The sequence below is a fragment of the Aspergillus pseudotamarii genome (genome assembly GCF_009193445.1).
Source record: "Aspergillus pseudotamarii strain CBS 117625 unplaced genomic scaffold BDV38scaffold_3, whole genome shotgun sequence".
Classification (NCBI taxonomy): domain Eukaryota; kingdom Fungi; phylum Ascomycota; class Eurotiomycetes; order Eurotiales; family Aspergillaceae; genus Aspergillus; species Aspergillus pseudotamarii.
Window position 1 is genome coordinate 402,316 of NW_022475017.1, and position 25,882 is coordinate 428,197.

The 25,882-nt window shown below is 48.2% G+C and overlaps 8 protein-coding genes across 8 annotated transcripts; 5 read left to right on the forward strand and 3 right to left on the reverse strand.

Moving 5' to 3' along the window:
- Positions 1-403: 403 nt before the first annotated feature.
- On the reverse strand, positions 404-1,513 carry BDV38DRAFT_293359 (type 1 glutamine amidotransferase; the record flags this gene model as incomplete). Its single annotated transcript, XM_032062220.1, has 1 exon — positions 404-1,513. Exon 1 carries the CDS (start codon positions 1,340-1,342, stop codon positions 404-406), a length of 939 nt encoding a protein of 312 aa, XP_031918935.1. The 5' UTR covers positions 1,343-1,513.
- Positions 1,514-2,668: 1,155 nt separating this feature from the next.
- BDV38DRAFT_277686 (uncharacterized protein) lies at positions 2,669-3,820 on the forward strand (the record flags this gene model as incomplete). Its single annotated transcript, XM_032058540.1, has 2 exons — positions 2,669-3,261; positions 3,325-3,820. 2 exons carry the CDS (start codon positions 2,669-2,671, stop codon positions 3,818-3,820), a joined length of 1,089 nt encoding a protein of 362 aa, XP_031918936.1.
- Positions 3,821-3,984: 164 nt separating this feature from the next.
- Positions 3,985-8,945, reverse strand: BDV38DRAFT_293361 (P-loop containing nucleoside triphosphate hydrolase protein; the record flags this gene model as incomplete). The annotated part of the gene is made up of 4 exons (XM_032062221.1): positions 3,985-5,796; positions 5,847-8,342; positions 8,399-8,725; positions 8,928-8,945. The coding sequence occupies 4 exons, from the start codon at positions 8,943-8,945 to the stop codon at positions 3,985-3,987; spliced, it is 4,653 nt and encodes a 1,550-aa protein (XP_031918937.1).
- A 1,514-nt stretch (positions 8,946-10,459) lies between these two features.
- On the forward strand, positions 10,460-10,912 carry BDV38DRAFT_277688 (uncharacterized protein; the record flags this gene model as incomplete). The annotated part of the gene is made up of 1 exon (XM_032058541.1): positions 10,460-10,912. The coding sequence occupies one exon, from the start codon at positions 10,460-10,462 to the stop codon at positions 10,910-10,912; it is 453 nt and encodes a 150-aa protein (XP_031918938.1).
- A 784-nt stretch (positions 10,913-11,696) lies between these two features.
- On the reverse strand, positions 11,697-12,173 carry BDV38DRAFT_277689 (uncharacterized protein; the record flags this gene model as incomplete). Its single annotated transcript, XM_032058542.1, has 2 exons — positions 11,697-11,753; positions 11,808-12,173. 2 exons carry the CDS (start codon positions 12,171-12,173, stop codon positions 11,697-11,699), a joined length of 423 nt encoding a protein of 140 aa, XP_031918939.1.
- Positions 12,174-17,616: 5,443 nt separating this feature from the next.
- BDV38DRAFT_277690 (uncharacterized protein) lies at positions 17,617-18,976 on the forward strand (the record flags this gene model as incomplete). The annotated part of the gene is made up of 6 exons (XM_032058543.1): positions 17,617-17,781; positions 17,836-18,220; positions 18,270-18,387; positions 18,438-18,505; positions 18,556-18,586; positions 18,634-18,976. 6 exons carry the CDS (start codon positions 17,617-17,619, stop codon positions 18,974-18,976), a joined length of 1,110 nt encoding a protein of 369 aa, XP_031918940.1.
- A 1,605-nt stretch (positions 18,977-20,581) lies between these two features.
- Positions 20,582-23,072, forward strand: BDV38DRAFT_267525 (alpha-hydroxy acid oxidase; the record flags this gene model as incomplete). Its single annotated transcript, XM_032056615.1, has 3 exons — positions 20,582-20,603; positions 21,963-22,846; positions 22,920-23,072. The coding sequence occupies 3 exons, from the start codon at positions 20,582-20,584 to the stop codon at positions 23,070-23,072; spliced, it is 1,059 nt and encodes a 352-aa protein (XP_031918941.1).
- Positions 23,073-23,954: 882 nt separating this feature from the next.
- Positions 23,955-25,864, forward strand: BDV38DRAFT_94708 (glycoside hydrolase family 76 protein). The gene is made up of 4 exons (XM_032064167.1): positions 23,955-24,339; positions 24,415-24,662; positions 24,715-25,164; positions 25,223-25,864. Exons 1-4 carry the CDS (start codon positions 24,240-24,242, stop codon positions 25,799-25,801), a joined length of 1,377 nt encoding a protein of 458 aa, XP_031918942.1. The 5' UTR covers positions 23,955-24,239; the 3' UTR covers positions 25,802-25,864.
- Positions 25,865-25,882: the final 18 nt, after the last annotated feature.

The window sequence follows — 25,882 nt, forward strand, 5'->3', positions numbered from 1 at the left end:
TCTGGTAGGGATGTGTGTTGAGGAGTCGGTGGATGACGTGTCTTTACTATATTTCTGTTCTCGTTCCTTCTACGCAGATTCGTTTATTATATTTAATTCAGAACATACGTTTATTGGGTTATTGGATCACGTAGATATTTATTACACGCTAAGGATATCACCATGGATATAACAACAGGAGCAAAATTAATAGAAGAAAGGAAAAAAAAAAAAAAAAAGGGAACATGAAAAGAAGCCAAGTAGTCTGCCCTAATAATGCACCCGTTCAAGCATGTCATGACAGAGCAGATGATATATCGATGAGCCATTCACAGCCCAAAAATATGTGAATCAGACTCGGAGGTAAGTGATGAATAGAAGATAGATTGGTCAGTCTTAACAAAAGTACATACATAAACTCGCCCTATTCGCCAATCCGAAGCTGCTCCATACCTGCCAAAAAACAAACAACGGCAGTAGCAAAGGACCTCGCATCGTCTCGTCGTTCCGCCACATGTGGACCAACCTGCTCCAGAAACAATGCAAGCTTCGAATCCTTCCATCCAAAGCTTGGTGCAAATTCCAAGCACATGTTCTGCATACCGAACGCGTCCAGCTCATAATGACCTTGGACAGAGAGGACCCTTCCCGGGTAGTACAACCCCTGAATGGGACAAATTGGTGTGCTTCCGACATTAATCCACGGCGCAGGAAGAGAAGCCTTCTCATCGAGCGTGCTAGCAGATCCCTTCTTAACCGCCATGACACGATCACCATGGAACATTTGGATCCTCAGTTGCTCCTGCGGCAAATGACCTAGTGCCAATGGAAAAGCCTGGACAAAGTCCTTCTCCAACTGAACAGTGTATATACCCACCTCTCTGCCGAGGGGACATTTCTCAACGAACACCTCTCGCTCAGTGTCGGCCGGGTTTCTCATCAGAGCATGTCCGATAAGTTGGTGTCCAAAGCAAGTACCTAAGATTCGGACTTCTGGGTATTGTTCGAAGACTGTCTTGAGAAAGGTCTGCAGGCGCTGCATCCAGGGCGACATGTCCATTTCGTATACACCGGGTGCGCCCCCTGTGATCAAGATGGCATCAATTTGAGAGGTATCGGGATACGTGAGGTGGTCTGGATGACCTCTTAGCTTGCGCAAGTCAGGATAGTGTCCTCCTCGGATGTCATATGGAGTGACTGATATGTCGATGGGGCCATCATGGGCTAGGGAGGTTTCGTTCAGACGTGAGGCAGTCTCTTGTAGGATATTACGGAAGTGGGCGCTGCATAGGCCGTGCGATTCATAAAGTTTGCGAGGAGGAATATCAACGTCAAGGACGGCAATGTGGATGCTGCGGACCATGTTGGTGTTAGGGTTATGTTCAGTACAGGTACGGCGTTGAGTGTCGGGAGTGTGTCGGGGGAAATTGGGAGAGAAGTCTCCCGTTATATACACTCGCACCGACTCCACCTTTTTGTTGGGGCGGTTATTTGGGAGTTGCGCTAAAGCCAAAGGATTTTGTTATGAAAATGCGATGTAAATTGGATTCGTACGAGTGGTCTCCAAACGACTCCAAACAAAGGTCCCAAACTATAGAAATTCAGGTCCCAATAAGCTTAACTTTTGTTTACCGATGTGCCAATGAGGTTAGATGTTGACCCCGTGGGGTTTATATCCTTACCTAACACTTGAGTCTTATTGGATTGTTTCTGATTTCGTTACCAAATTATTATTATTCATACCCAATTTTGTTGCTAATGGATTGATTTCTCCCTTGCCGATATATTCCGATCTGATGAAAAATGGGGGTAATGAATATTCATTAGTGGTTGGCGCCCGTTGTAGTGGAGAACGAGGAACACCTTTATTTCAGTTAGAGTTACGAAATAGCTTAGCTTGGGCCGTACTCGGCGTATTCGGCTCCCTCAATTCCTGGACCAAATGTGCAGCCGGATTTGCTTTCCAGCAGGTTCGAATGAGAAATCCGTACCCCTCCCTTGCGTGCTTTTTAGTGGTCTTATTGCCTGGATTGAAAATGGTCATGGGCACTCTGACCTTCAGTGCCGCCGTTTGAGCATCCGTTATCTGCTCGTGCTCCAGCTACTACGCGTCCTTGTCGTCCGTACCAATGCACTACTCAAATCAGACGTGAATTATGAATCAGGCTTGAAACTGAAGACGCAGCCCTACTGGAACGGCCTTTAGGAATGGAAATATCATACCCAAATAACCGAGCTCGTCCCTTACGTGATGATGAGGACGAAGTGTGTGTCTGGAAAATACGGCGTATCCTCCGAGCCTCAGTCAATAGGTCATCCAATAATACAGTATCCAGTCCCTTTTGCTTGCTCACATTCTCCGGTTATCCTTTATTTGCCGTTCTACTGAACGTTTGCTCTAACCAGGAGGTTGTTTCGGATCACATAAAACCATGGCAGGTTTCATGATATGTGGCGAGGCAAGGCTTGCTAATTCTCAGACAGCCAAGAGTTCATGCGACGAGGATTGAGTTCCAAACTATGCGGGATCAAGGTTAGTCTGGGGTAACGTGGCTGCCGATCAACAGATGTTGGATGGGACGTGCACCGGGCGCTTCAGCCTCAGCCTCGTCGCCAGAGGGGTAAAATGAGTAAATGCAACTTCATGCCTACGTGTCCAAGAAGCAACCAGGCATAGGTACAACGAAGTATGGCACCATCACGGTTTTTCCATAAAGCTTTCAACCGTAATAACCGAGACCCGGAGTCATCAAGGCCACCGCCATTCTTAATACCAGAACCAGACCCAACGTCAATCAACGACATCCCTAACTGGTCTCGAGCCGTCTTGGAATCAGTCGGTATCGACAAGGATACTTGCTATGTCAATGGGTCTCCCACTGATCCTAATTATCTCCCAAGCCTCCCGCCAAACTATTGCTCCCTGTTGTCTACATTAAGTGACAATAGGCCTCACAATAAATCATCCGTAGACATTCACCCGCAGAGTCAAAGTCCATTCTTTTCTCGTCTCCCACCCGAGGTTCGAAATTTAATATATCTCTTCGCCTTTGGGAACCGCCGAGTTCATCTCGATTTCAACTTCCATCCCCAACGAGGTCAGTGGAAATGGTGGCATCGAGTGTGTGATGATGCGGAAAACTGCCACGACAAAACGTTCCAGTGTCCTGAGCACGCCGGCGCTGAAGAGGCGATGTTAAAATTCGGCTCACGGGCTTGGGTAAAAGAGGGGTTTGAGTATAAATTAAACGCGGTGGATTGGCTAAGATCTTGTCGGAGAGTGTGAGTATCTTAACCGCAAATACGGTCTAACCTACCCATAAATAAGTACTAACCAATTTACAGATACCAAGAAACCCTCCCAATACTGTACAACTCTACGACATTCGTTTTCACCCATGGTATCGATCAACTCTTCCGCCTGTCGCGCGTCATGCCACGGGACCATTTGGCGCTCATCGTATCACTCTCTGTTGAAATCGACATCTACCGAATCATGAAGTGGCCCCCCCATATCGACCTCCAATTCAAGTCTTTCTATTCGGACGTCTTCAGGATCCTGCACAGTGAGCTGACGAACCTCAAGGATCTTCGGTTCTCGATTGCGGGATTGCCACATCATGGTGGAGCCCCTGTGCAGTGGATCAATCAAGAAGAATGGGATTGGATTGCGCCATGGGAGGGATTGGCGTCCACTCGTAGTTGGAGAAAGCTAGACATCGCGGTACCGAGAGCTTGGGTCCCGGAGTTTGAGGGAGTGGTGCAGCGGAACAGCGTGGTAGAGGAGCAGAGGAGGTATCGACTTGTACTTGGGAGTGATGGTTGGCCTAGAGGGTGGTAGAGAAATTACAGGTTGGAAAACAGTCATGTTCGAGATTGATGGTAATTGCGTATTGGATATTATATGAGTATCTGAAATACAATGAAGCAGGCTATACAATTTATCATGAACATTCAATCAACAGGCCTCGCCCTACGCTTAGCCCATTACTAGGTTGGTATTATTCAATTTTCTGTCCCATGAATCATCTGTTCCAGGACGGCCCTTTCGCCGCTGTTCTCGACTAAGTTCCTGAAGACACCACCTTCGATTCCAAGTAGCTCTCGTGGTGGTCCGAACTCTACTGCCTTGCCTGCGTCCATCACAAGAATCCGATCGAAGTCGGCGATTGTGCTAAGTCGATGGGCGATGACGAGTAAAGAGGACTCGTTACGTCCAAACTCGGACCGGATTGAGCGTTGGATAAGTGCATCGGTCTCCATATCCACGGCCGACGTGGCCTCGTCTAGGATCATGATCTTAGGTTGTGCGACGATAGCACGGGCGAGACAAAGGAGCTGGCGCTGGCCCTGAGAAAGGTTGAGTCCACCCTCGGATATAGGCGAGGCTAAGGATGTGAAAAAGCTAGAAGGTTTAGAAGGTCCACCAGCAAGTGACATAGGCGTCGATGCTACCGTGTCGCTACCACTGGACGAGCCATGATAAGACCCGGAGGCGAGTGTAATAGCGTCTTCGAATGAAAGGAGATGTACGCGTTCCAGCGCATTGTACAACTCTGTGTCCGTATACTCATGGAACGGATCTAGGTTGGATCGCACAGTTCCTGAGAAAAGAACGGGATCCTGGGGAATGATTGCCAAGCGGCTGCGGAGTGCTTGAAGAGTCATCTTAGATACATCCAAACCGTCAATGATGATACGACCTTCTCTAGCTTCTAAGAATCGGAACAGGGCCAGAGTCAGTGAGGACTTTCCGGCTCCTGTGCGGCCCACGACACCGATTCGCTGGTTGGGCTGCATGTTAAAACTGAGTCCATTCAGGACAGGTGGGAGATCGGGCGCATAGCTGACTACCAAGTCCTCGACTTCCACACGCCCACGCAATGGCCATGCAGCTGGTGGCTCATAGCCTCCTTGATCTTCTGTTTCGATGTTTGAGTATTCCAGCACCCGCTCAGTAGCGTTCATGTCCATCTCCATCTCGGCGTAGAAGCGAAGACCCATAGACACGGCGTAATTATATTGCAGGGCGAAGCTAATTGCAAAGCCCGCCAGTGCTGCCGGGATGGTGGGAACATATACGACCAGTGCAGCTGCTCCTGTTGAGAAAACAGCACCGACAATGCTCATCCGGAAGGACAGCCATCTGTTGAAAAGCCATGAATTCCACACCGTCTGGGCGTGGCGGTCGATCTTTGAATACATCTTCCGAATGTATCCGTCTGTCTTGTGGAACGCACGAATTGTTGTGAGGCCTGCCAAACTAGAATCGAATAGCTCCATGACAGGACTTTTGGAGTTGCTTTCCAACCGCTTCAATTCTCTCGCCCCGGCGAGGTATGAATTGGATAGGTAGAGACAGAAAAGCAACAACAAGCAGGCAAACACAAGCAATAATGGCGATACAAGAAGACCAGCAACCATAATGCCGGCAAGCTCTAGTGCCTTGTACACAAAATGTCCGAGATCAAAGGCAAGCCGCCAGTCCACCGTATAGATGTCGGACGTGAACCGGTTCAAGATCCGACCAAGAGGCACCGTATCGAGCCAGCGCATGGGTGCCCGGAGGACGACTGCAAGTAAGTCTTGGAAAAGCTGACGTGAGGATTGAAGGGATGCGTAAGTGATTGCAAACTGTCGCAGAGCACCGATGATACATGCAGCAGCTGACAACGCTAGGTAGACACTGAGATAGAACATGAGGTCATTGTCGACGCGGACAGCCTTGAATCGATCTATTGTATCTTCCCAGATTGTAGTTGACTCCGTCGTGTGGGACACAGCCTTAGGACTTGTCCAGAGACTCACCCACCATGACTATGAAATTAGAAAACATGTTCATATCCCATTGGAAATAGGTAACTTACTCGACCGACTAAGAGGGCCATAAAGGTCGCAAACATCAGGATGGCGCAGGCCCATGCCAGCCAGCTATTCCCCTTCGTCATATACGTGGTGTATACCTTCAGAGGTATTGACCCCGTCGCGCGATCTTCGTCCTGCGTGAATTGCTTTGGGGTGTGGCTTTCAGTTGGAGGTGGAGGGCCAACCGATGAGCGCTTCCTAAATGAGGCATCGCGCGCCATTTCCCTGTCCTGTAAGTCTCTCATCTCGGCATTCAACCCCTGGAGGAACTCAGTTAAGCCATGTGCAGCGCGCACTTGTTCCACTGTCCCAGCGTGCGTCATGTAGCCGTTCTCGAGAAGAACACAATAGTCGGTCCGGGGAAGACATAGTCCGACATGGTGTGTAACCAGAATTCTGGTGCGGTTCTGCGCCAGCTCTCCCGTAAGCCCATGCTCATACACATGACGCCCAGTTTCGGCATCCAAGGCACTGAAGATATCATCCATCACGAGAATGCCCGCGCGGGAATACAAAGCCCGGGCAAAGGAAACACGCCATCGCTGCCCACCACTAAGATTTATGCCGTTCGCACCAATGTCAGTCATGTCTGCGTCGGGCAAGATCGTGAGGTCCTTTTCTAGTCCTGATGCCTTCAAGACCTTCCGGTATCTCCGCCAGTTGTACGGTAGACCGAAGAGAATATTTTCCCGAATGGTCGCATTTTCCATCCACGGGTTTTGCGCGACATAGGCTAGAGCCGTATCTATAATCCAGTTGTCACGGGTAGCTCGGTCATCTTGTCGTTCTTCTAACGAAGGCGCGTGCGGGACGCCTATTGAGCCTTGTATAATGTCGCATTCACCTAAGATGGCGGCAAGGAGTAAACTCTTTCCAGACCCAGTCCTGCCTGCAATGACACTCAATTGTTTCGGTGGAAATTTCAGGTTCAAGTTGCGGAGAACAAAACTGTCGTCCATCTCCGGAAGCTTGGGAGTCCCTTCCTCTTGACTGGGCCATGCAATTGTAGCGCTTTCGAATGAAATCTCATCGACGTTGCTCGTATAGGGCACCTTTTCAGCGGACGCAAGATACTCGTCGATACGATCCGAGCTGACTTTAGCTTCCATGCCTTTGGAGATAAGGTCTGGCAGGCCAGCCATTGCGGACTCGAGGTTTCCAAAAACCGAGAGGGCAGTAAATGCGATCGATGCAGGAAGGTCACCGTAAGTCAAAGCGTATACAGTCAAGGAGACTGCAGAAAGCATCAAAGGTCCCAATATCCACACTGCCACCAAAGCGGTAGTATAGAGAGAAGTCTTCCACAGAAGATCGAGTTCAATCCGACGTTTTTCATTTATACGATCTTGCCACTGTTGCTCAAGAGCAGCGAACTTGATCTGTCGGATGCCTTGCAGTACCTCAGTCACAGTGGAGGTGCGTTTATCGTTAGCCTTCATGAATTCCTGCTGTGCAGCAGAATAACGCTTCGTCACGAACGTATTGAGAGGAGTTATCACTAGTGACACAGATAATCCAGCCAGAAGACTTTTCCAGCCGAGTAAATGAGCCAAGAATCCAGCAGCTAGCAGAAGTCGCATAATGCACGAGGGAATAAGATAGTTAAATGTTGCAAAATCAGCAACTCGCTTCGAATCTACCGCTGCCAGGTTCATGATACTCTGGCGACCCTTTTCCTCTTGTGCCCCTTCATCATCAGGTGTACTATCGTCCTTCACCGATTTCATCCCTTTGACATCCTTACAGCGCATCGATTTGGCAAAGATGATGGACGACAGCCCCTCATAGATCGGAACCCACAGCTGCGAGGATATTATCCACCACAACCACGACTCAATGCTGTATGACACGACAATCACGATTCCCAAAGCTGCCACCCATAACCACGCATGAAGATTATTCCCAAGCCCCACCGACCGCTCCTCCAGTGCCTTCAGGATTCCATACATTGCTATCTGCGGCCCGAAGCTCAGCACACAAGTAACCAAGCTAAGCGCAGCCTGCCATATGAGCGGTCGCATATTCCCAAGCATGAGTGCCTTCCACAATTTGCGGGACTGACGTGTCTGTTCAAGACGAGTGTATAAATTCTCAGCACGAACAGCAAACGGCAGTTTCGGTAGGTTGTCAATGTCGAGGCTATTGTTCTCTGCGGCATACTTCATGAGATCGTTGACCCAGCTGAAGGTAAAGCGACTGTATACACTATATGTGAGCTCTTGATCAACGAGTTGTCCATCATGGTACACATTCGGCCGTCGGGGAATTAGGATGGAGCAAAGACCGCGTAGGAGTGCTGTCACAACTTGACTGATAAGAAGCCCTGTCTGCGAATATCCCGGGTTGACATCGTAACCGGCTGACCAAAACAAGCTGAGTTCGATGCAGGGAACCGCGACCGTGAGTGCGCTCGTCCAGAACGAATAGATGCTAAGCCGATACCGCTCTACTGTCGAGGACTCTGTAAAGAAGGCAACAGATTGCAAGCAGAGCAAAGCCTTTGTTCATTCATATTAGGATATCATGCGAGCATCATTGTAGCAGTAACACTTACCCAGCACCCCAAGAGTAACCAAAAAGGGACAATGAAGTAGCTCTGACCAGTTTCCAGACAAACAATTGCCAGCGCGAGCGACAGCTCTAATCCGACCACCGATAGTATCGCGATCGTCACTCTCTGCCAGGAATCAGCGAAGCTGAGCAAGGATGACTCTGTAGCTTCTCCATCCTCATCTTGATACCCCGGTTTGGCGATTAGCAGCGTCTCGAGACGTATTGGCTGGGACCTTTTCGACAGCCGGTGAACAACATTGAGTGTTGCTGGTGCCGTATTCAAGGCTATCAGTAATAGCCCGAGAACACCAGTTGTAGCCGACCAAATCTCCGGGTTGCCTGTCATTCCTTCTCGACCGTGGAAATCATCCGGATAGTTGTTGAGGAAGAAAGAAACCCGGCAGGAAGGGACAAATTCACAATTTCGACGTAACTCGTTCACGGGACTCCTATTATCTGACAGACGCGGTATCAAGGCATGGTGCGACTCTTTGCAGGGGCACCATACCACCTACCAACCCCTTGCTTACAGAACATCGCGCCTGCATTCCACCACCACTACCATGATAATTTGATTGGATATCGGCACGCAAATTTAAAGGGGCCTCTCATATGAGTCCATGGGATAGGTTTATTGGCCAGATCTAGGAGCACCAGGACTAAGCGAACCGATGCGTCGGGAGAGTGCAGGTCGCGCCGGCAGGCGGCGATGGGGATAGGGTACAGGGCCAGTCATGTGAATCCGTCCTTGTCTCACTTCTGACTATTCATGCATGTGTTGCTTACTCGTACTAAGGCTTCAAGAATTAGATGTCTAAGAGAAGCTTACAGTTATCCATACGAGTAACAAGCATTCAATCAAGGCCACAGACAGCTCCTAACTACATTAGGTGTGGTTAAATCTCTCAGGCAGTAATAGACTTGTAATTTGCTACATACTACCTGGTCAGAGTTACTGTTGATATCTATGATGAGTTAATACTTTCTTCGAAATATTAAACTTTCTTTATTTCCTAAACCGCTTGCAGTCAGTGCAGTGCTCTCGTTGTCGGTTCAATGGTGCCTATGTAGGGTACGGATTGATTTAAAGTAAGTGCCATGACCTATTCGAGCTATCACTATCCTATCATGGACCATTCCGTGTTGCACAAATGCAATAATCACTTTAAACTTCGAAAAGCAGACTTTGTAATCTAAGACGTTTTCGAACCATAACGTGTACGTCAAGTCGTTGATGGGAAGCAAGTTCCAAGGTTCTGGGTCCCCTTTAGCGGTTCCGACTTAACCCAGCAAATCGGCATTCCGATACAAAGGTCTTAACATCCGGTTCTGGGTCTCAAACATTAATGGCCCAAGTATGAAGGGTTTGTAATTGCATAATACTAACAGTGTCATGTTGAGGCCAGACGTCATGCTGGTAGCTTTGTGTGGTGTTGGAACGTATATTGTAAGATTTAATCTCCACGTCTGCTGAGTACGGAGTAAAGGTTTGGACAGCGAAGTTCGGAACCAAGGCTAAGTGTCCCTTTCAGGATGGCCCAGTCAAAGTATGACGCTAGTCTTTTACCGACCACTATATTAGGTCCATTGCGTTTGCAGCTCCAGGTGGTAATCTTTATATTTCCGCAACAGGAAACAGTTAAGTGCCTTTTTTGTGTATATGCAATTAGAAGAACGTACTAGACGTACCCCACATGATCTCACTACTATTACCAACTAGCTCATGGTAGTTGATATCAAGGTCTGGGGCCTTTCCTATGCCTCCATTCTGTAGGACAATAAGTCAAAAGAGGATGAGAGTCGATGACGATGGACACTTTGAACAATGAACATTGACGTGTAATGCAATGTTGAAGTAGTCATACCTATGAATATAATGACATTACTGAGCCAGAAGATTTATCCTGTTACAGACTCCGAAGGTATAAATACCCAGTCGAATACCGGTAACAATTCGAACTTCGAACTTCGAACTTCACTAACACCCAACATATCTGTTCTATTAAACTTTAGTGATCTTGTATTCGTTTTATCTTACAAAGAGTCACCTTGAGCAGCCGCAATGCCCAACAAAGACGACTATATCTTCAACGAACTCGTTGGAGGGAAGGGCGGTACGGACTTCGGCGACGCGCTATGGAGTGATAAACCAGTGACAGAGGTCGAGGCCTGGTACGGCCATGCATGGAATGCGGATTTCACGGTATTGAAGGGATTGAGAGTCCACTGGGGCGACAGGTCAAGCCCAATGGTTGGCCATCCATCGCATGAGTCGTTGCACACTAGCTATTCTTTTGCCCCAAATGAAAGGGTCCGCTGGATGACGCTGAATGGAGCCCCGCCAGAGTCGGAGGGTCGTTGCGACGCTCTCAAGTTCGAAGCAGATAACCCCTTCGCTGCGGGTGGCACTGGCGGCTATGAACGCCATGAAATACCCGGAAATCACGTTTTCCATGGTTTTATCGGAAGGGCGGAAGGAGATATCGATAGCCTGGGAGCAGTTTTCCATAAGTAATCGGGGTGAGCTGAAATTCTACGTGTTCGGTGTTGTATGGCCGCTCATTAAGATAATTAGATGCCGACGCAGACCTTTCGCGCATCAAGGTCAAGCTAAAGCAAGGTACGCGAGGGATCTACTGGCACAAAAGTGATCATCTTTAGTAGTCTCACGTACAATAATGTACCTTACTAGTAATCAATTACCTGTTAGTCTAAAAAGTCAAACTGTTGTATGCTCACTGTAATGTCAGCTTGTGATTGAGTTAATTACAGATCAAGCCATCACCTTCTCTTTTCGCAATCTCCGTGCTGCTATTCCAACAACCAACATTGTATATACTAGAATTTATAAATCTTGCACCCGGATTGATCTGTTCGCCCAAAGCGATCAGTGTAATCCCTAATTTGGATTAGAGTGAACCTTGACTTTGTATCCCCTTTAGTGTGTACACACCATCTAAAGAAAACGGGGCCATCTGAGCTTCTACAAACCATGGTATGGATCGGCCACGAAGACAGCCCAAGCCCGTTGCATGTTCATCTGTGGTTGTACCTGGTGGGCGCTCGCGGGGATATCTGTTACGGCTTCAAAGTTGCCAAAAATCCATGTTCAACTCCACTCTGTGATAAGCACCACTCGTTGGGTAGAGACTGGTTTTGTTCCAGTCGGCAAAGTAACGGAAACGGCAGGTGGAGACGCCCGCACGTATCCGTGCTACGACAGCGTCATCGGTAGGGCATGTGAAGGTCTCTCCATTGAAGGCTTACCATTCTGGCTCAGGCAAGGTAGATACTTTGGCCTAGGCTGAGATTTTATACAAGTCGGCCTCATTATGGCTGTGCCCAGCGAGGTATGGCTGATAATACGCGGTGAGTTTTAAACCAGAGAATTTGTGTATACAGCAACTTACAAGATGGGCAAATCTTTCCGTCCTCGCAAGCAGTCTGTAGTCACTGAAAACCGTCACACTGTCCATGGTTGGCTGAAAGGCAGGTTGCGTTCGGGCTGCAATACTGGCTACAGGAAGCTTGACCTTGCCCGACGCAGTTAATAATGCTGCTGCACTCTGTGTCTTCATGCACCCAAGCACGTCACCCAATTTGCATCCCATCGAGGAGGTTATCTCCTCCCAGTGCTGTACAGACAATTCTGGGGAGTTGGCTGGGAAGCTATCAACAGTTCCCGAATGCGAAACGAGGCCAGCCAAAACAGGATCATCACGATATGAATATGCCCAATAGTCGACTGCGGCGCTACCGCAGGGCTGTCCAGACATTACGATTCGATTGGGGTCAACGGCCGAATGCCTGGATATTGTCTCGTACCCATTCTACTACCCTTCACTGGTCGAGGAGTCCCAGATTGGACTGCTTCCCAGGAATACCGGGCAATCCAAAAATCTTCATTCGGTATGTCGCAGTGACAACAACAATATCCTGAGGCAAAATTTCCTCCATGGTAAAAAGGCGTATTGGTTGTTCCTGACGTCCATCCTGGATTATAGTCAGTCAGATACCTGGACAATTCTAAGCCTACGCCCGCCATATAAATGAACTAAAACAGGCTTTAAGGTGTTATTATGTGCCTATTCACTCCAAAAGCTTAGAGTCAGGCAGTTCTCGCTGTGGCTCCTATTGTTCGATGTAGTAAAAGCGCCATTGTTTTGTCGAATTGTGGTGTTTTATCAAGGTAATCAATCGTGGATCCTACAGCGTATATACAGTCACTACACCTTTTAGACAGAATACCTTTCTGGTTTTTGCATTTGTAACTGATAGTCCCTACAAGGCATATTGGTCAATATTTATGGAGAGTCAAGAGTGTAGCATTGAAAAGCAGAGACAAGATAGACTTCCATAATCACTGGCAATAGTTATACATTGACCCGCCATTATATGCTTCTGGTGGCTCGAAGCGTAATTAACCAACCGGTGGTGCAGCATAAGGAATTCCCAGATACTCTATCACGGCGGGATACCTGTCCAAGCTATGGCCGAATATCTCACCGTTGGATGTTTGAGCAACCGATCCACCTACAGAGCTTGCAATTGTCGGGTTGCAGAGGCCAAACAGAAGGATGAGTACGGGAATGACCATCGCGATAATTGCAAACACGCACAAGCATTGGCATAAAGACAGCGGTTTGTGCAGGATTTGAGGCGATATAGGAGTAAGTAGTACGTCAACTTATGCGTTTACCTTCACCCTCTCGTGTGACAGGGATTAGAATCCTATTTTCGCACCACCTTCGGCAATTCCCTGCCAGGCTAATATAAACCTCCAATTCTCGTACTTGATTCTCATCGTTGGCTATCCACAAACCTCGATAGACTTGTCACGTTTGACAAACTAGCCAATGGTAAGTAAACACACCCCCATTGCCGGCGCTAGGTAGCGTTGGTGCCGACAATTAATCTTCTAGGCGAGATATTAAAGCTACAATAGATAGGATACTTGCATTCAGTTATATTATTCCTTCGACCGTAGGTCAGATACTTGACGTTTAAATTGATAATGGTAATAATAATAATAATAATAATAATATCCTCTTTATCCGTTATCCCAGCGGCCCTGAGCCATGGTTTAGCCCTTCCCAAGAACCATGCGCCCAATATTGCACAGCAACTGAGCTTACCAAATGCGCTCAAGGAGTTGCGACCGCAAATACACTTTTCACCTTAAGCTCACAGTGCACAGAATTGTAAATGATTCAAGCAAGGAACGCGTTCTGTTTCACGCGTTCTGGGTTACGGGAATGTGGCAACAGACACTCGCATCCCTTCCATGCATGATGCCGCTCATGCTCAGATCCTGGAGCCTGACGACTTCAACATGACTCGTACTCACACGTTTAGTAAACAAATGATTTCATAGCTATTTCCTTTATGTCAACCTGTACTCCGTATATATCTTGACTTTCTCACGCTCTTTTCTTGTCTGGTGCGGACTTCGAGGGGTTTCCCTCTTTTTATTTGCTGGGCTACCAGCCCCGAGCCAAAAAATGTCTTTTGTAGTCAGCTTACTGCTTTTTTAAAAACAGACTAGAGTAGTGGATATAAGTGCAGAAGCTAATTTACTTAGTATAGTCTTGTTCTCAAATCGAAGTGCAGGCAGGATATTGAATGCTTTTGCAGTGGATGTGGAATGACCTGAGCATTGTGAAGGTGAAATATATATTTAGTATTCTGAACTAGGTTGATTACTACCTACACACCGTACACTATGCTATTATGATCAAACTTGCTGCCCCATTTAAACTATATGTCGAGAGTGTCGGCATCATAGTAACTTATAGATTTCTCTACTCAACTTCTTTTGTATACTCTCCAAACGGATTGTGGATGATATTGACAATATGGCCAACTCGTAATCTCATTACGCCGCGATCAAGAAAAAGTCCCACTCGCTGTGTTTTTATGGTTTCTTATTGGATGGCCGCTGCCAAGGCAGGTCGCGGGTATACGAACGAATACGACAGAACGGCACGCGCTTTGAGCTCTTCAGGTTCCTCTGGTTCTTTTCTCTGACGAACCATAGACACACGGTATGCCATGAATCGCACATACCTAGTGATCTACGCAGTCAGGGTTGATCGACAGTGAATATACAGACTAATGTTTCAGTGCAAAGCTAGAATCGAGTGCCCGCGTCAACCGCGTCAGTTTTAATTTCTCGGAAAATGGAAAGTGAGAAGCGACATGGGAACTTCAAAGTAATAAAGACCGAGATAGCCACTGGGTAAGCTCCAGTGGGGAGATCATCAGACGGCAAAAACATAGTGGTACGGCATCTTTTCGTAGCCGAATGATCGGCATCCCGTCTATACCAAGATAAGGCAAGGATTTGGCTAATCTTAGGACCGGCTCGTAAACCCACGAATAAAACTAGGTTAATCACTGTTAAGCTAAATGTGACTTTGCGCCGATGACGCGGTACTGGGAAGCTTGCTTCTAAAGTCAAACTCTCCTGAATCTGTGCCTGGGCTAGTGGGAGCCTTACCATGATATCTAAATTGATGGACTGAAGATCGCCTGCTGTAGCTTAGTGTTGTCCACAAGGTGGCGCCCCCACGCCATCTGACTTGTTTAACTTTGTACTTAACTGCTTATCTATCTTCAGCCGAGTGAAGGTGGGGTATTACATGAATGAAAAGAAAAAAGACATTGCATTATTGTCTGTCTTAGTTGCTTTTCTCCAATGCCTCGGCAGTACGCGTGGATTATAATATTGTGATTAGCAAATAAACCTCCCGTGAACAGGTTACTCGCTTCAGATGTGGCTGTTGCCGGCCCACTTGTGCTCTGAGTCTTATCGTATGTACATTAACCAATTTTCAGGTATGCCAAAGCCGATTCACAAATTTTCAGGCTTGACATGCCTTATCCGGGAAGGGCTTGGGAAGACGATAAACATACATTGGGTAAGATTTGTTGGAGGAAAATAGTATACGTTGGAGATTAAATGGTATTGTAGGAACTTCATGTTGACCAGTGTAGGAGCCACTCGAAAGTACGTATTCAAACCCGAGGTTTTGGGTAATGAGTACCCCGGCGTAATACTCATGTAGAGTTCCAAGAGCGTCGTGAAGTTGTCATCCAAGGCTTAGGTTAAGCGATGACCCAGGTCACGCCACTGATTCTTCAGTAGCTGCAACGCTAAAGGCGCATCAGGTGTTATGCAAGCCGGTACAGAAGACATCGTACGCGTGACCTTCAATTTTGCATTTAGGCTCTGCAACGGATGACTTCGGATCGAAATTTTGTTTAAGACCAGACAACTTTGGGGTGAAATCCAGTTGTACCTTTGTAGTGCGCCTAGAAGCCAAGAGCCACGGAAACATGTCCCGCCTCGGAAGGCATTCGGAGATTTAACAACAGTTTCGACGCACGAAAGCTCTAGCCACTGACCAGTCTACTCTGCATGTTCGCTGGCAGCAACGAGAACTTCAGTTCGCATATAAACCTTAATCCTACAGGGGTCCGACAGCAGGTCCATCAGAATGGAAACATTCGTTAAGAGGGACAGAAGCTCTTTTGACGGTGTTCCTACATCCTAGAGCCGTACAGCACTCGCCCTAGTTTCCTTTCGTGGAGCATTCTGAGACGCGTCGATGACAACACCTGAAAGGACATAAGTATTAACATGGTCGTCTCATTTTGAGAAAACTTGCCTGGAAAGGAAAATGCTACACATGCGGGTCCTTGCCAAGCATTGTGAAGACTGGGGCCTTTTTATTATCCACTTCAACTTTTTTTTTACGCGCCTCCCTCGTCAATGGCCACATAGTCTTTCAATTTATGCATGTCCAGAAAAGATCAGCGTCTGCATAAATCTGCTAGTTTCAAGTCCAACCCATGATTGCCACCGGCTCGGAGTCATACCGGAGAGCCTCCGAATTTAATAAGCTTAATCAGGGACTGGCAGGCACAGTTGGATCCGATCTCCATTTCTGTTCCCTGGTAAGCTCATCATCAGTTGTACGTACGTGATGTCTCACAAAATGTGGATCAATTTCAGCAGCCTAACTCTACACAATACGGAGGGGCCATCACACCACAAATCCCTGTCAGGGGAGTCTATATATCATTTGTAATTGTTATGTGAGGGTCTATCTGCTTTATTCTTCAACTTCTTCATATCGAGGTGTCTCCTGGGGCATGATATTTCAAGTAAAGTGGGAGCAGGTTTTCGGGCTTCTTTGTCTCAGGCGGTTGTTTGGCAATAAACATTACTTATGCGATCCATTCTATGTGCTGTCAGTGTCAATTATTCCGCATTAGTGTGCTAGGGAAGCTCTATAGGAGTGTTCAAAGGAGCAAAAGGAAGGGAGGGGAAAAAGGGTAACCCAGATAGAGAGGCTACGGGGGCTCACCTCTTAAATTTATGCCTCGGAGAAACGATGGAGAAACTACTGCGATTAAAGAATAATTAGCGAGCGGATCTTATTCCACATAAAACGAAGATCTACATGGCTAAGACACGCCATTTTTCGGCCGCTGCCTGAAGTTCGCCTTGAGTGGGGAATCCTATCTCCAGATAAATCCAACGACGAGTATTGGGCAGATCATATTGGTCTTACAAATATGAAGTCGAAGCTATCGAATCCTTCGTGTCATCATCCCGTTCTCCTGCCGTGTTGGCATGTACTGTATGTAACGCAACTGGCCACGGCCCGAGGAAATAGACAAACTGCTCGAAAAATTTCTGCTCATGATTGATCTATATTTTATTAAAGGGTGTGCCCTATGATTTGGCACCGTAACGCATGTTGTGCTGGATTAGTCTATGTGTATCCACCTTGCCTTATAATTCTTCAATGTGGGACGGAAATGCAGAAGATGCTCCGAAAGAGTGGGTTCTAGCATCAGCAGTCACAACGGCCCAGTACTAGCGTTGATCTGCTTCACACTTTTGTTGCGAGTGGGTGCAACTAATCTTAACCAATACAACCTTGCGCAAGGCGCTGCAGAAATCATGGCATAGCGCGATCTCATCTCGGCTGGATTACCTGACTCCATTTTCAGCGATACATATGTACCAAGTTTACTAACCCACTGTGTTTGCACGGATTCTGTATCGTCCCTAGTTATATACTAGGTGGGGGCTACCCTTAACGCAAGTCCGAAGTCGGGTTTCTCTTTCAATTTTTGATCAATGCTTCTACCTCGACCTCTACCGCAACCCCGTCCCTGGCAACGGCAGAGGCAGACATTTTAAGAATGTCTGCCAGTGTGACTGATACCCATGATAAAGGTCCACGGATTCTCGCAGTAGTTTGGACATTATCCGCCCTTACGACAATTTTTGTGGCTGCACGCGTGTACATCCGTCAATGGTTGATCCGCAATGCAGGTATTGATGATTATATCATTGTTGTGGCACTGGTATGCCCCCATGTCAACTTCGCATATCATAACCTCACAGCTTACCGCGTACAGTGCCTAACATTGACATCCGTGGGAATGACAACTGCAAACGTGCATATGGGATACGGAAAGCACGCTTGGTTCCTAGAGGAGAGCACCGTGGAGACAATAAGCTTGGTCAATACAATCAGCTTTGCAATAGGCATATTTTGCTTTACCATTCCAAAGATTGCAGTAACAGTTCTTTTGACTCGGATCCTCAACCCAAGCCGCTTACAGCGTATATGGCTATGGACTATGATTGGAATCACGGCTTCGGTGTCATTCGCATGCATATTCTTGTTGTTCATGCAATGCGATCCCCCTCAGGCCGCATGGCAGCGCCACCTCGTCACCGAGGGCAAAGCAAACTGCAATGATGTACAAATCTTGATTAAGTATGCCATCTTCAATGCTGGTAAGTTGTTCTTAGCACTCCTGTGCGCATACAGCTGATTGTGCGTCAGCGCTATCCGCAAGTGTCGACCTGTACTTGGCCATATATCCCAGTACTGTCCTCATGAAACTTCGCATGCCCTTGGGGAAACGTCTAGCACTTTGTGCGGCCTTGGGTATGGGGTCTATGTATGTTAAATGTCAAATACAATCTCTAGACGAGCACTAATCAATGTCAGTGCTGCCGCAACGGCTATTGCAAAAAGCACGAAATTTCCAGATTTTGCTCATCAAGATGACTATACCTGTGAGAAATCCCAAAATGCCGTTCCCCTTAGTTTTCGCTAACAACACCAGATGCAACCGCGGATCTTGTCATGTGGACAAAGTAAGACATTCGGGTCCTCTCCCAACAGCCTTTGCTAATGATTGTAGCGTCGAATCCAATGTTCTCATTCTAGCATCCTGTATTCCGACTCTCCAACCGATCCTCGAGCTGACGCTTAGGGGTCACATTCGCACTCGAAGCCCTCCAGGGAAAGACGCCAACTATCCGCGCGATTCCTTTTTCCAGAGGACCGGACATAAAACAAACCGACGGTCGGATCGTTCGATTACGCACGTCGAAAGCCAAGAGAGTATCCTTGGTGCTGAAGAACGGCAGAAAAATAGCCATCCCCTTGGTGCTATCGTGCGGACAGATGATGTTTCAGTAGAATTCAACACTAGATCTACGCATAGTGTGCCAGAGAGACACATGACGTGGCAGATTGGTTAAATGCTTGTGCTCCGCGGTGTGTGGCATTCTGTCGGGATATCGAGGAGGACCTTCTTACATCATTTGTTTCCATGTTTGATATATCGTTTGAGCCAGGCGGACACATAGATTTCTCTTGTAGTATGATACTTATGACCTGCATATTTACCTCGTGATCTTGTTTGATATCGGCTATGGGGCTGGCACAGAGCAAGATCCATGTCATGGGGTTATTTGTATTATCAATCAAATGCTCGCAGCCCCTGAGTGCATCGAGATTCGAATAATTTCCCTAATCTATTTCTACCGTGGGTGCCTATCCATGTGGACCGGTTGTCTTACTTTGAGCCATACTTAGACCCATTTAAGTATCTGCGCAAAAGTACGGGATTTATCTAGGGATGTATTTGGTTGTAACTCGGAAGGATCCAACTTTTAGCTTCTATAGACTAGCGCGATCCTTTGGTTAAGCCCATGTGAATAAATGCCAATAGCTAGAAACGGGTCTCTAAACGATAACAGGGGCTGATTCTCTTTCCATCGCTCCCTGTATATTATACTTGGCAGACCACAGACTCGAAACTTGCATTGCCAGGGTCAATCTCTTCACTGTATCTACACCCGGACCATCCAAATATAACAGTCCAACGATGTTCAGCAGCAGCTAATAGTTCATGCACTTTCACATTGCATTTCAAATCATGCAGACCTTTCCAGCCCTCAACTTCCGGGGTCTTGCCAAACTACAACAAGAAGCACACCAATACCCAAGTCACCGATTCGTCTATCATCTATCGCTTTAAACCGCCTACAAAGACAGAAAACATGACTCATCAACGGCATACGCGCTATTATAAGATATCACGACTATACTGGACCGTGCAAAGAGCACGGAATCTAGACCGCAAAGGCCCAAACCCTACTCGGTTTTCTGGCAATCCCCATCTGTTTGGCTTCGGCATCCGAGTTCCACCCGGATCGGCAAGCCGGAACGGCTGGAGCACATTCCATGGATCTCTTGGCATATGAGACCTTTTCTTTCGGACAGTCAGGATTGAAGTGCCTGGCAGAACTGACAGCTGCTTTGACGTTGTTAAAGTCCATGTTTTGATACTCCAAGAAAAGTCGGCTTCGGCCACCGGGGCTGTGTCTGACCAGGATTGAAGAATTGGAGATGCATATCCACACCGGGTGAAACCGGGATACCGAAAACACTACACGTGACAACACATCTTATCGCCTAAGGCACCAAGAACACCACCGAATCGATAAGATAAGCTTTCTGAGCATCGTCATCCGAAATCGCCGGTCGTGGATATCATCCTGCAAAGCTCCTTTCTTCTCTTCCTACCGACCCAACTTGAGGAACGATATTGACAAACAGTGAGGAATATATTCACGAGAGTCCAACAAACCCCGGTTCTATGATATCATAATACTCCAACCACTCCAACCGCCAAAAGTCACCCCACCACCAACTCAAAACCCTTATTCACCGAAGAAGCCCCAAAGGGCAAAAGCAACACCTCCGCCCCACAGTCCCATATAAGAACTCGCAACTTAGCTCCATTACCCCTCCAAACCTCCACGTTTCACACCCGGAAACCAATCCCAAAACTGCCCAAAATGGTCTACACCATCGTTGTCCGTACGTATCTCCCGTTTCGCAATCCTCAATGGCGTTTCTCGGTAAAAGCGCATTGATGCTAACTCGACCGGGTGGGAATTAGACATGCGCGCGAAGGCCGACGAGGAGTCTATCTCCAAGCTCCACGCGAAGCTGTTGGAGGCCTCGGCCGTTTACTCGAAGGATAAGGAGACTCTCTCCTGGTTCGTTATGCAGTCGGTCCATGATAAGCAGGATTTCTGTATCGTTGAGCGCTATCTCAATGAGGGATCTCAGAAGTATCACCTTGAGAACCCTTACTGGAAGACGTTTGATCCCTATGTTATTCCCCTGTTGGAGAAGGAGATGGATCTCAGGCGATTCGAGGAGTTGGTTCCTGAAGGCGAGGAGAAGAAATAAATGTGTCTGGGCTGGGCATCACGATGTATAATGGTTATGTGAGGATGAAATAAATTTGATGTCGTACACATATATCTTTGTTCCGATAGCTTATGCTAGGCGTCCAATAAAAATAATAATAATAAATAAATGGGATTCTGGCAATTGTTGCTGTGTCAAGTGTTGTCGGTGCGACATATACAATTCCTGGCTAGTCACTGGATTATATATAGGACCACTCTGCAACGGCTCACCTCTCCTCACAGCATGCATCCAACCACGCCCAACAAGATACACTGCATCTGAGCAATACTATGAATTCTTCCGCTCCACAATGCTGACCAGGTTATCGCACCCTACCCAACTCTTGTGGCTCGTGCACTTTCCGATCTTTCCTCTAGTAATGCGCAGTATCTACCGAGCAATGGGCCCAAACACAGCGACACAGGGGGCTACTAATACTGCTGCACCTTCTTTTCTTATGGAAGGTTATAGTCTAAAGATTTACCCCGCATGATCCAGCCGAAATTCAATCGATGTTCCTGAGAAAATCATGCGTTGTATGACTAAACGTCATCCAGCTTTTCGGCGACCAAGGTCGGTTTAGTGGGATGATAGGAGAGTACGACCGAACTCCGCTACAGAGAACCCATTATCATTCGCCCAGGATGCCGATCATCTAGACTGCATGAAACGTACAAGTCATGGTATCACGTGAGTCCGTTAGAAGCTCCTCTGAAAGGCTGCGTAGAACAGACAAAGGTATCCGTACATACAACGAAGCCGAGTTCTCGCGTTACATTTTGCCTGGTCGAGAACTGGACTGGCATCAGGCTCTGGAGCATCATGGGGGGCCAATCGCCGAAAGAGATGATCCTGTGCATCGAGGATATCAAATCCGCGGCGGGGCAGAAGTTACCCGCATCATCGCGAGGTGCGGGGTGATACCGACATGAACATTCCACACACAACGGCATTGTTACTAATTACGAGACCATCTAGATTTCTACAATGCAGGCTCGACGGACCAAGTCACCGTAACGGAGAATTCCACGGCCTATGGGAAGTACCGGCTGCGTCCGCGGGTATTGGTCGACGTCTCGAACACAGATACTAGCACTACCGTGTTCGGACAAAAGATCAACTTTCCGCTATGTGTAGCGCCGGCGGGCATCCAGGCAATGGCACATCCGGACGGTGAACTGGCGACAAGTCGCGCGTGTGCTCAACAACAGGTCCACATGGGGGTTTCGTCGTTCGCTAATTATTCTGTGGAGGAGATCCGGGCGGCTGGGCTTGACATTGGACCGATACAGCACACCATGCAGATATATACTATGCAAGATCGAGCACATCAGGAGCGCATTATCAGACGTGCCGAAGCGGCGGGTTGCGTCGCGATCTTCTTGACGGCGGACAGTCCGATTCTTGGCGTCCGGTACAGTGAGCATCGGAATGATTTCCGAGCTCCTGAAGGTCTCGACTTTCCCATGCTGGAGAAGACGTCGGAAATGATTCGAGCTGAGCGACACGAAGATGGGTTCACGGGAGTCAATTCCAGCTCCCATTCATGGGCCCGAGAAATTCCCTGGCTGAGAAGTGTGACAAAAATGCAGATCTGGATCAAGGGGGTGCTCACGGCGGAAGACGTGGCGCTTGCCATCCAGTACGGTTGTGAAGGAGTGGTTGTTAGTAATCATGGCGGCCGACAGCTGGATGGCACCGCGGCCACGATTGACGCCCTTCCGGAGTGTGCTAAAGCTGCGAAGGGTCAGATTCGAGTACACATCGATGGGGGTATCCGGAACGGAACGGATATCTTCAAAGCCCTGGCGCTTGGTGCCGAATGCTGCTGGATAGGGCGACCGATCATCTGGGGTCTTGCAGTAAGTCAGGCACCGACCGTTGCGTGTCCTACCTTCCCAGTAGTAGTTGTCGCTGACCACGTTCTCACGGTAGTATGACGGAGAGGCGGGGGCTCGTAAAGTGTTGGACATTCTGTATACGGAGTTCAAACGCTGCATGCAGCTCACGGGCTGTCAAAGCATAGCGGATATTTCTCCGGCTTCTTTGGGCGTGGTCAGGAGTGATGGGCCATTAGCCCGGTTGTGACCTTTTCCACCAATTCTCTCGGTCATTTGGTTCCCTTCTGGTCCCTCTGCAGTTTTTGGCACTGTTCCATTGTTCTGTTGCATAAATACGGAGTCCTTGGGGCTGTGTTGAAGATCGGTTAGGCATGCGGAGAGATCGCAATTAAAAGGGGAACGAGATGAGTTGACGGATGCGGAAGTCCCGAGAGCTAGAAAGAGTGAAAGATAATTCAAAAGGGGAAAGCCGTCGAGACACGTGTCGCGCTATTTGCCTTCTGCCTGTGGAGACGATCCAATTCTTGAGTGGCGAGTTCATTTCCTTTCTGAAGCGTCGAGATTCTCTTTGATCACAAAAAGAACAGCAAGACAAACAATGCCGGCATGACGGTGGGATTTTGTTCCTTTTTGTAAACGAATACGACCATCAGCTGGTCGGGTCTGAAAATGCTGGTTTCAATGCTATTTATAGCAGACTTATATGCAAGGAATCCAATGGGATTGATCCCCACCCGCTTAAGATTTCAAGATAGTTTGAGGTGGTACCTTTCGTTCGAAGGTACGGAGGAGCCTCTGTGCCCTGATTTTCTCCTGCACCCCCTATCGCCTGAACGTCCATGATTTGTGCCCCGTTCCGTCGCAACGTAGGGCTCGTACCCTGGGAGACATGATGCCCAGAAACTCAATCAAGGAATCAGTAACTTGTCCAGTCTTGGACGGCAAAAAGATTCGTCACGGACGGAGCAACAGTCCGGGGAAGACATGCTGACGACGGAACCGAAGTCGATCAAACCCAGGACCAGAGCGATCTGAGACGGACATGAACCCCTAATGGAGGACGAACAGGCAACCAGGAAAAAAGGTCAAAGACTTGGCGCGCGCTAAAGCCCCCGAAAAAGCAGGTAGCGCAGCGATCCCATTGGCCGAAGCGACTGTGGCGTGGATGTCTTGGCGGATACTGTCGTCTCTTGGCGTTTCACTGCCAAAACTTCCCTCTTTCTGTTTTTCTCCCCCCCGCCCCTTTAAAATTCCACCACATAATAATAATGTCGTTCCCGTCGCCCCTGGGAAAAAATAAAGCTCCGTTATACCAGCCCTTCCCATTGCTGGAGGTAACGAGGGCGACTAAACCAGAATTAAGCATAAATCAGTGCATAATACATACTTACCACACACCACCCCCAACCCCCCCATGCGCGGACTAAGTTGGCAGCAGCTCGGTGGAGCTGTCCTGCTCCTTCTTCAGGGGCAAGTGGCCCTCTCGGCGCTCAGCGTGCAGGTGAATAGTAAGGGTATGTTGATGTTTTCCATTTCCTATTTCGGTTATGTGGTTGAAAGAGTATGAGTTCTTAGGGCATGATTTCCAGATTCGTTGGCCAATGCGGGGAAGCAGATCGCCGATCCTATGATGGACTTCTATGCCCAAAATCAGACGGAAGGCATTCCCGGCAAGCTCACCGATACCTGGTACATTGCTGGTGCCATGTTCATGACCTTGATTCAGTACTGGGCCACCTCGGGCGTCGATCAATACAACAAGGTTGTGTCACATGATCTTATGTTCCAGTCGGGTGAGAATTATGATTACTTCTCGGCGAACTATAGTCAATGGCTGGTAGGGTTGAGACGTGTCCCATGGATGGATGACATGGCTAATTCGGGACCAGGGAAATGATGACCAAATGTTCTGGGGTCTGGCCAGTATCACCGCGTCCGAGACCGGGTTCCCTGAAATCTCGGGTAAACCTACCTGGACCTCCCTGGCTCGGACCGTTTTCAATATGCAGGTCGAGCGGTGGGACGAGACCGCTTGCAATGGTGGTCTGCGTTGGCAGATCTGGCCCTACCAGGCGGGTTATACCATGAAGAACTCTATTTCTAATGGTGGTCTTTTCGAGTTGTCCGCTCGTCTAGCCCGGTTCACCAAGAATGAAACCTACGCAGAGTGGGCAGAGAAGATCTGGGATTGGTCGGCAAGCTCACCTCTCATCCGCACCGAGACCTGGTACGTGGCCGACTCGACACAAAATGAGAACAACTGCAAAGACTCTGGCAACAACCAATGGACGTATAACTACGGAACCTTCTTGTCCGGTGCCGCCTTCATGTACAACTATGTGGGTCATTGCATCCCAGTCTGTTTGTTTTGTGGCCCGCATACTGATCTGTAACTAGACCAATGGTGACGAGAAGTGGTTGAAGCGCGTCAATGGCTTGTTAGAAAGCACCTTTGGCACGTTCTTCCCGTCCAACTACGGCGGTAACGTGCTGTCGGAGGTGGCCTGTGAGCCCATCTTGAGCTGCGATCGGAACCAATTGGGTTTCAAGGGATATACGGCTATGTGGCTGGCCCATACCGCCATTCTCGTTCCCTCTACCGCGGACCGAATCACTCCCAAGCTGCAAGGCTCCGCAGAAGCAATCGCAAAGCAGTGCTCGGGTGAGTCCGAGAATCTCTGTGGTGTAACATGGGGCAAACCCACTTGGGACGGTGTAAAGGGCCTGGAAGTTCAGATGGCCGCACTAGCGGGACTTACTTCCAACCTGATGCTCTTGGAGAGCAAATCGCCACAGACCATCGACACAAATCCCGACGCCGGGGAACATCATATCGATAATAACGAGAATAGCAGCAAAGACCCCACCAAGTCGAAGCCGATTGAGACAGCGGATCGGGCCGGAGCCTGGATCTTGACGGTCATGATCGCCGCCGGTGCGATAGGCGCCGTAGGGTGGTTAATCAAGACGCAATAAGGGATGCGGGTTGGTTTTCATTTTCATGTACAGATCGTCGCGCCCCAACTGGTCAGGTGGGACATATCTTTTATTCAGGAA

Excerpts from the sequence above, each read along its gene's own strand:
- BDV38DRAFT_94708 (XM_032064167.1), top strand. The coding sequence starts at position 24,240 with ATGCGCGGACTAAGTTGGCAGCAGCTCGGTGGAGCTGTCCTGCTCCTT. Across the intron at positions 24,340-24,414 it reads CGTGCAGGTGAATAGTAAGG|ATTCGTTGGCCAATGCGGGG; the intron begins GTATGTTGATGT and ends CATGATTTCCAG. Across the intron at positions 25,165-25,222 it reads CCGCCTTCATGTACAACTAT|ACCAATGGTGACGAGAAGTG; the intron begins GTGGGTCATTGC and ends ATCTGTAACTAG.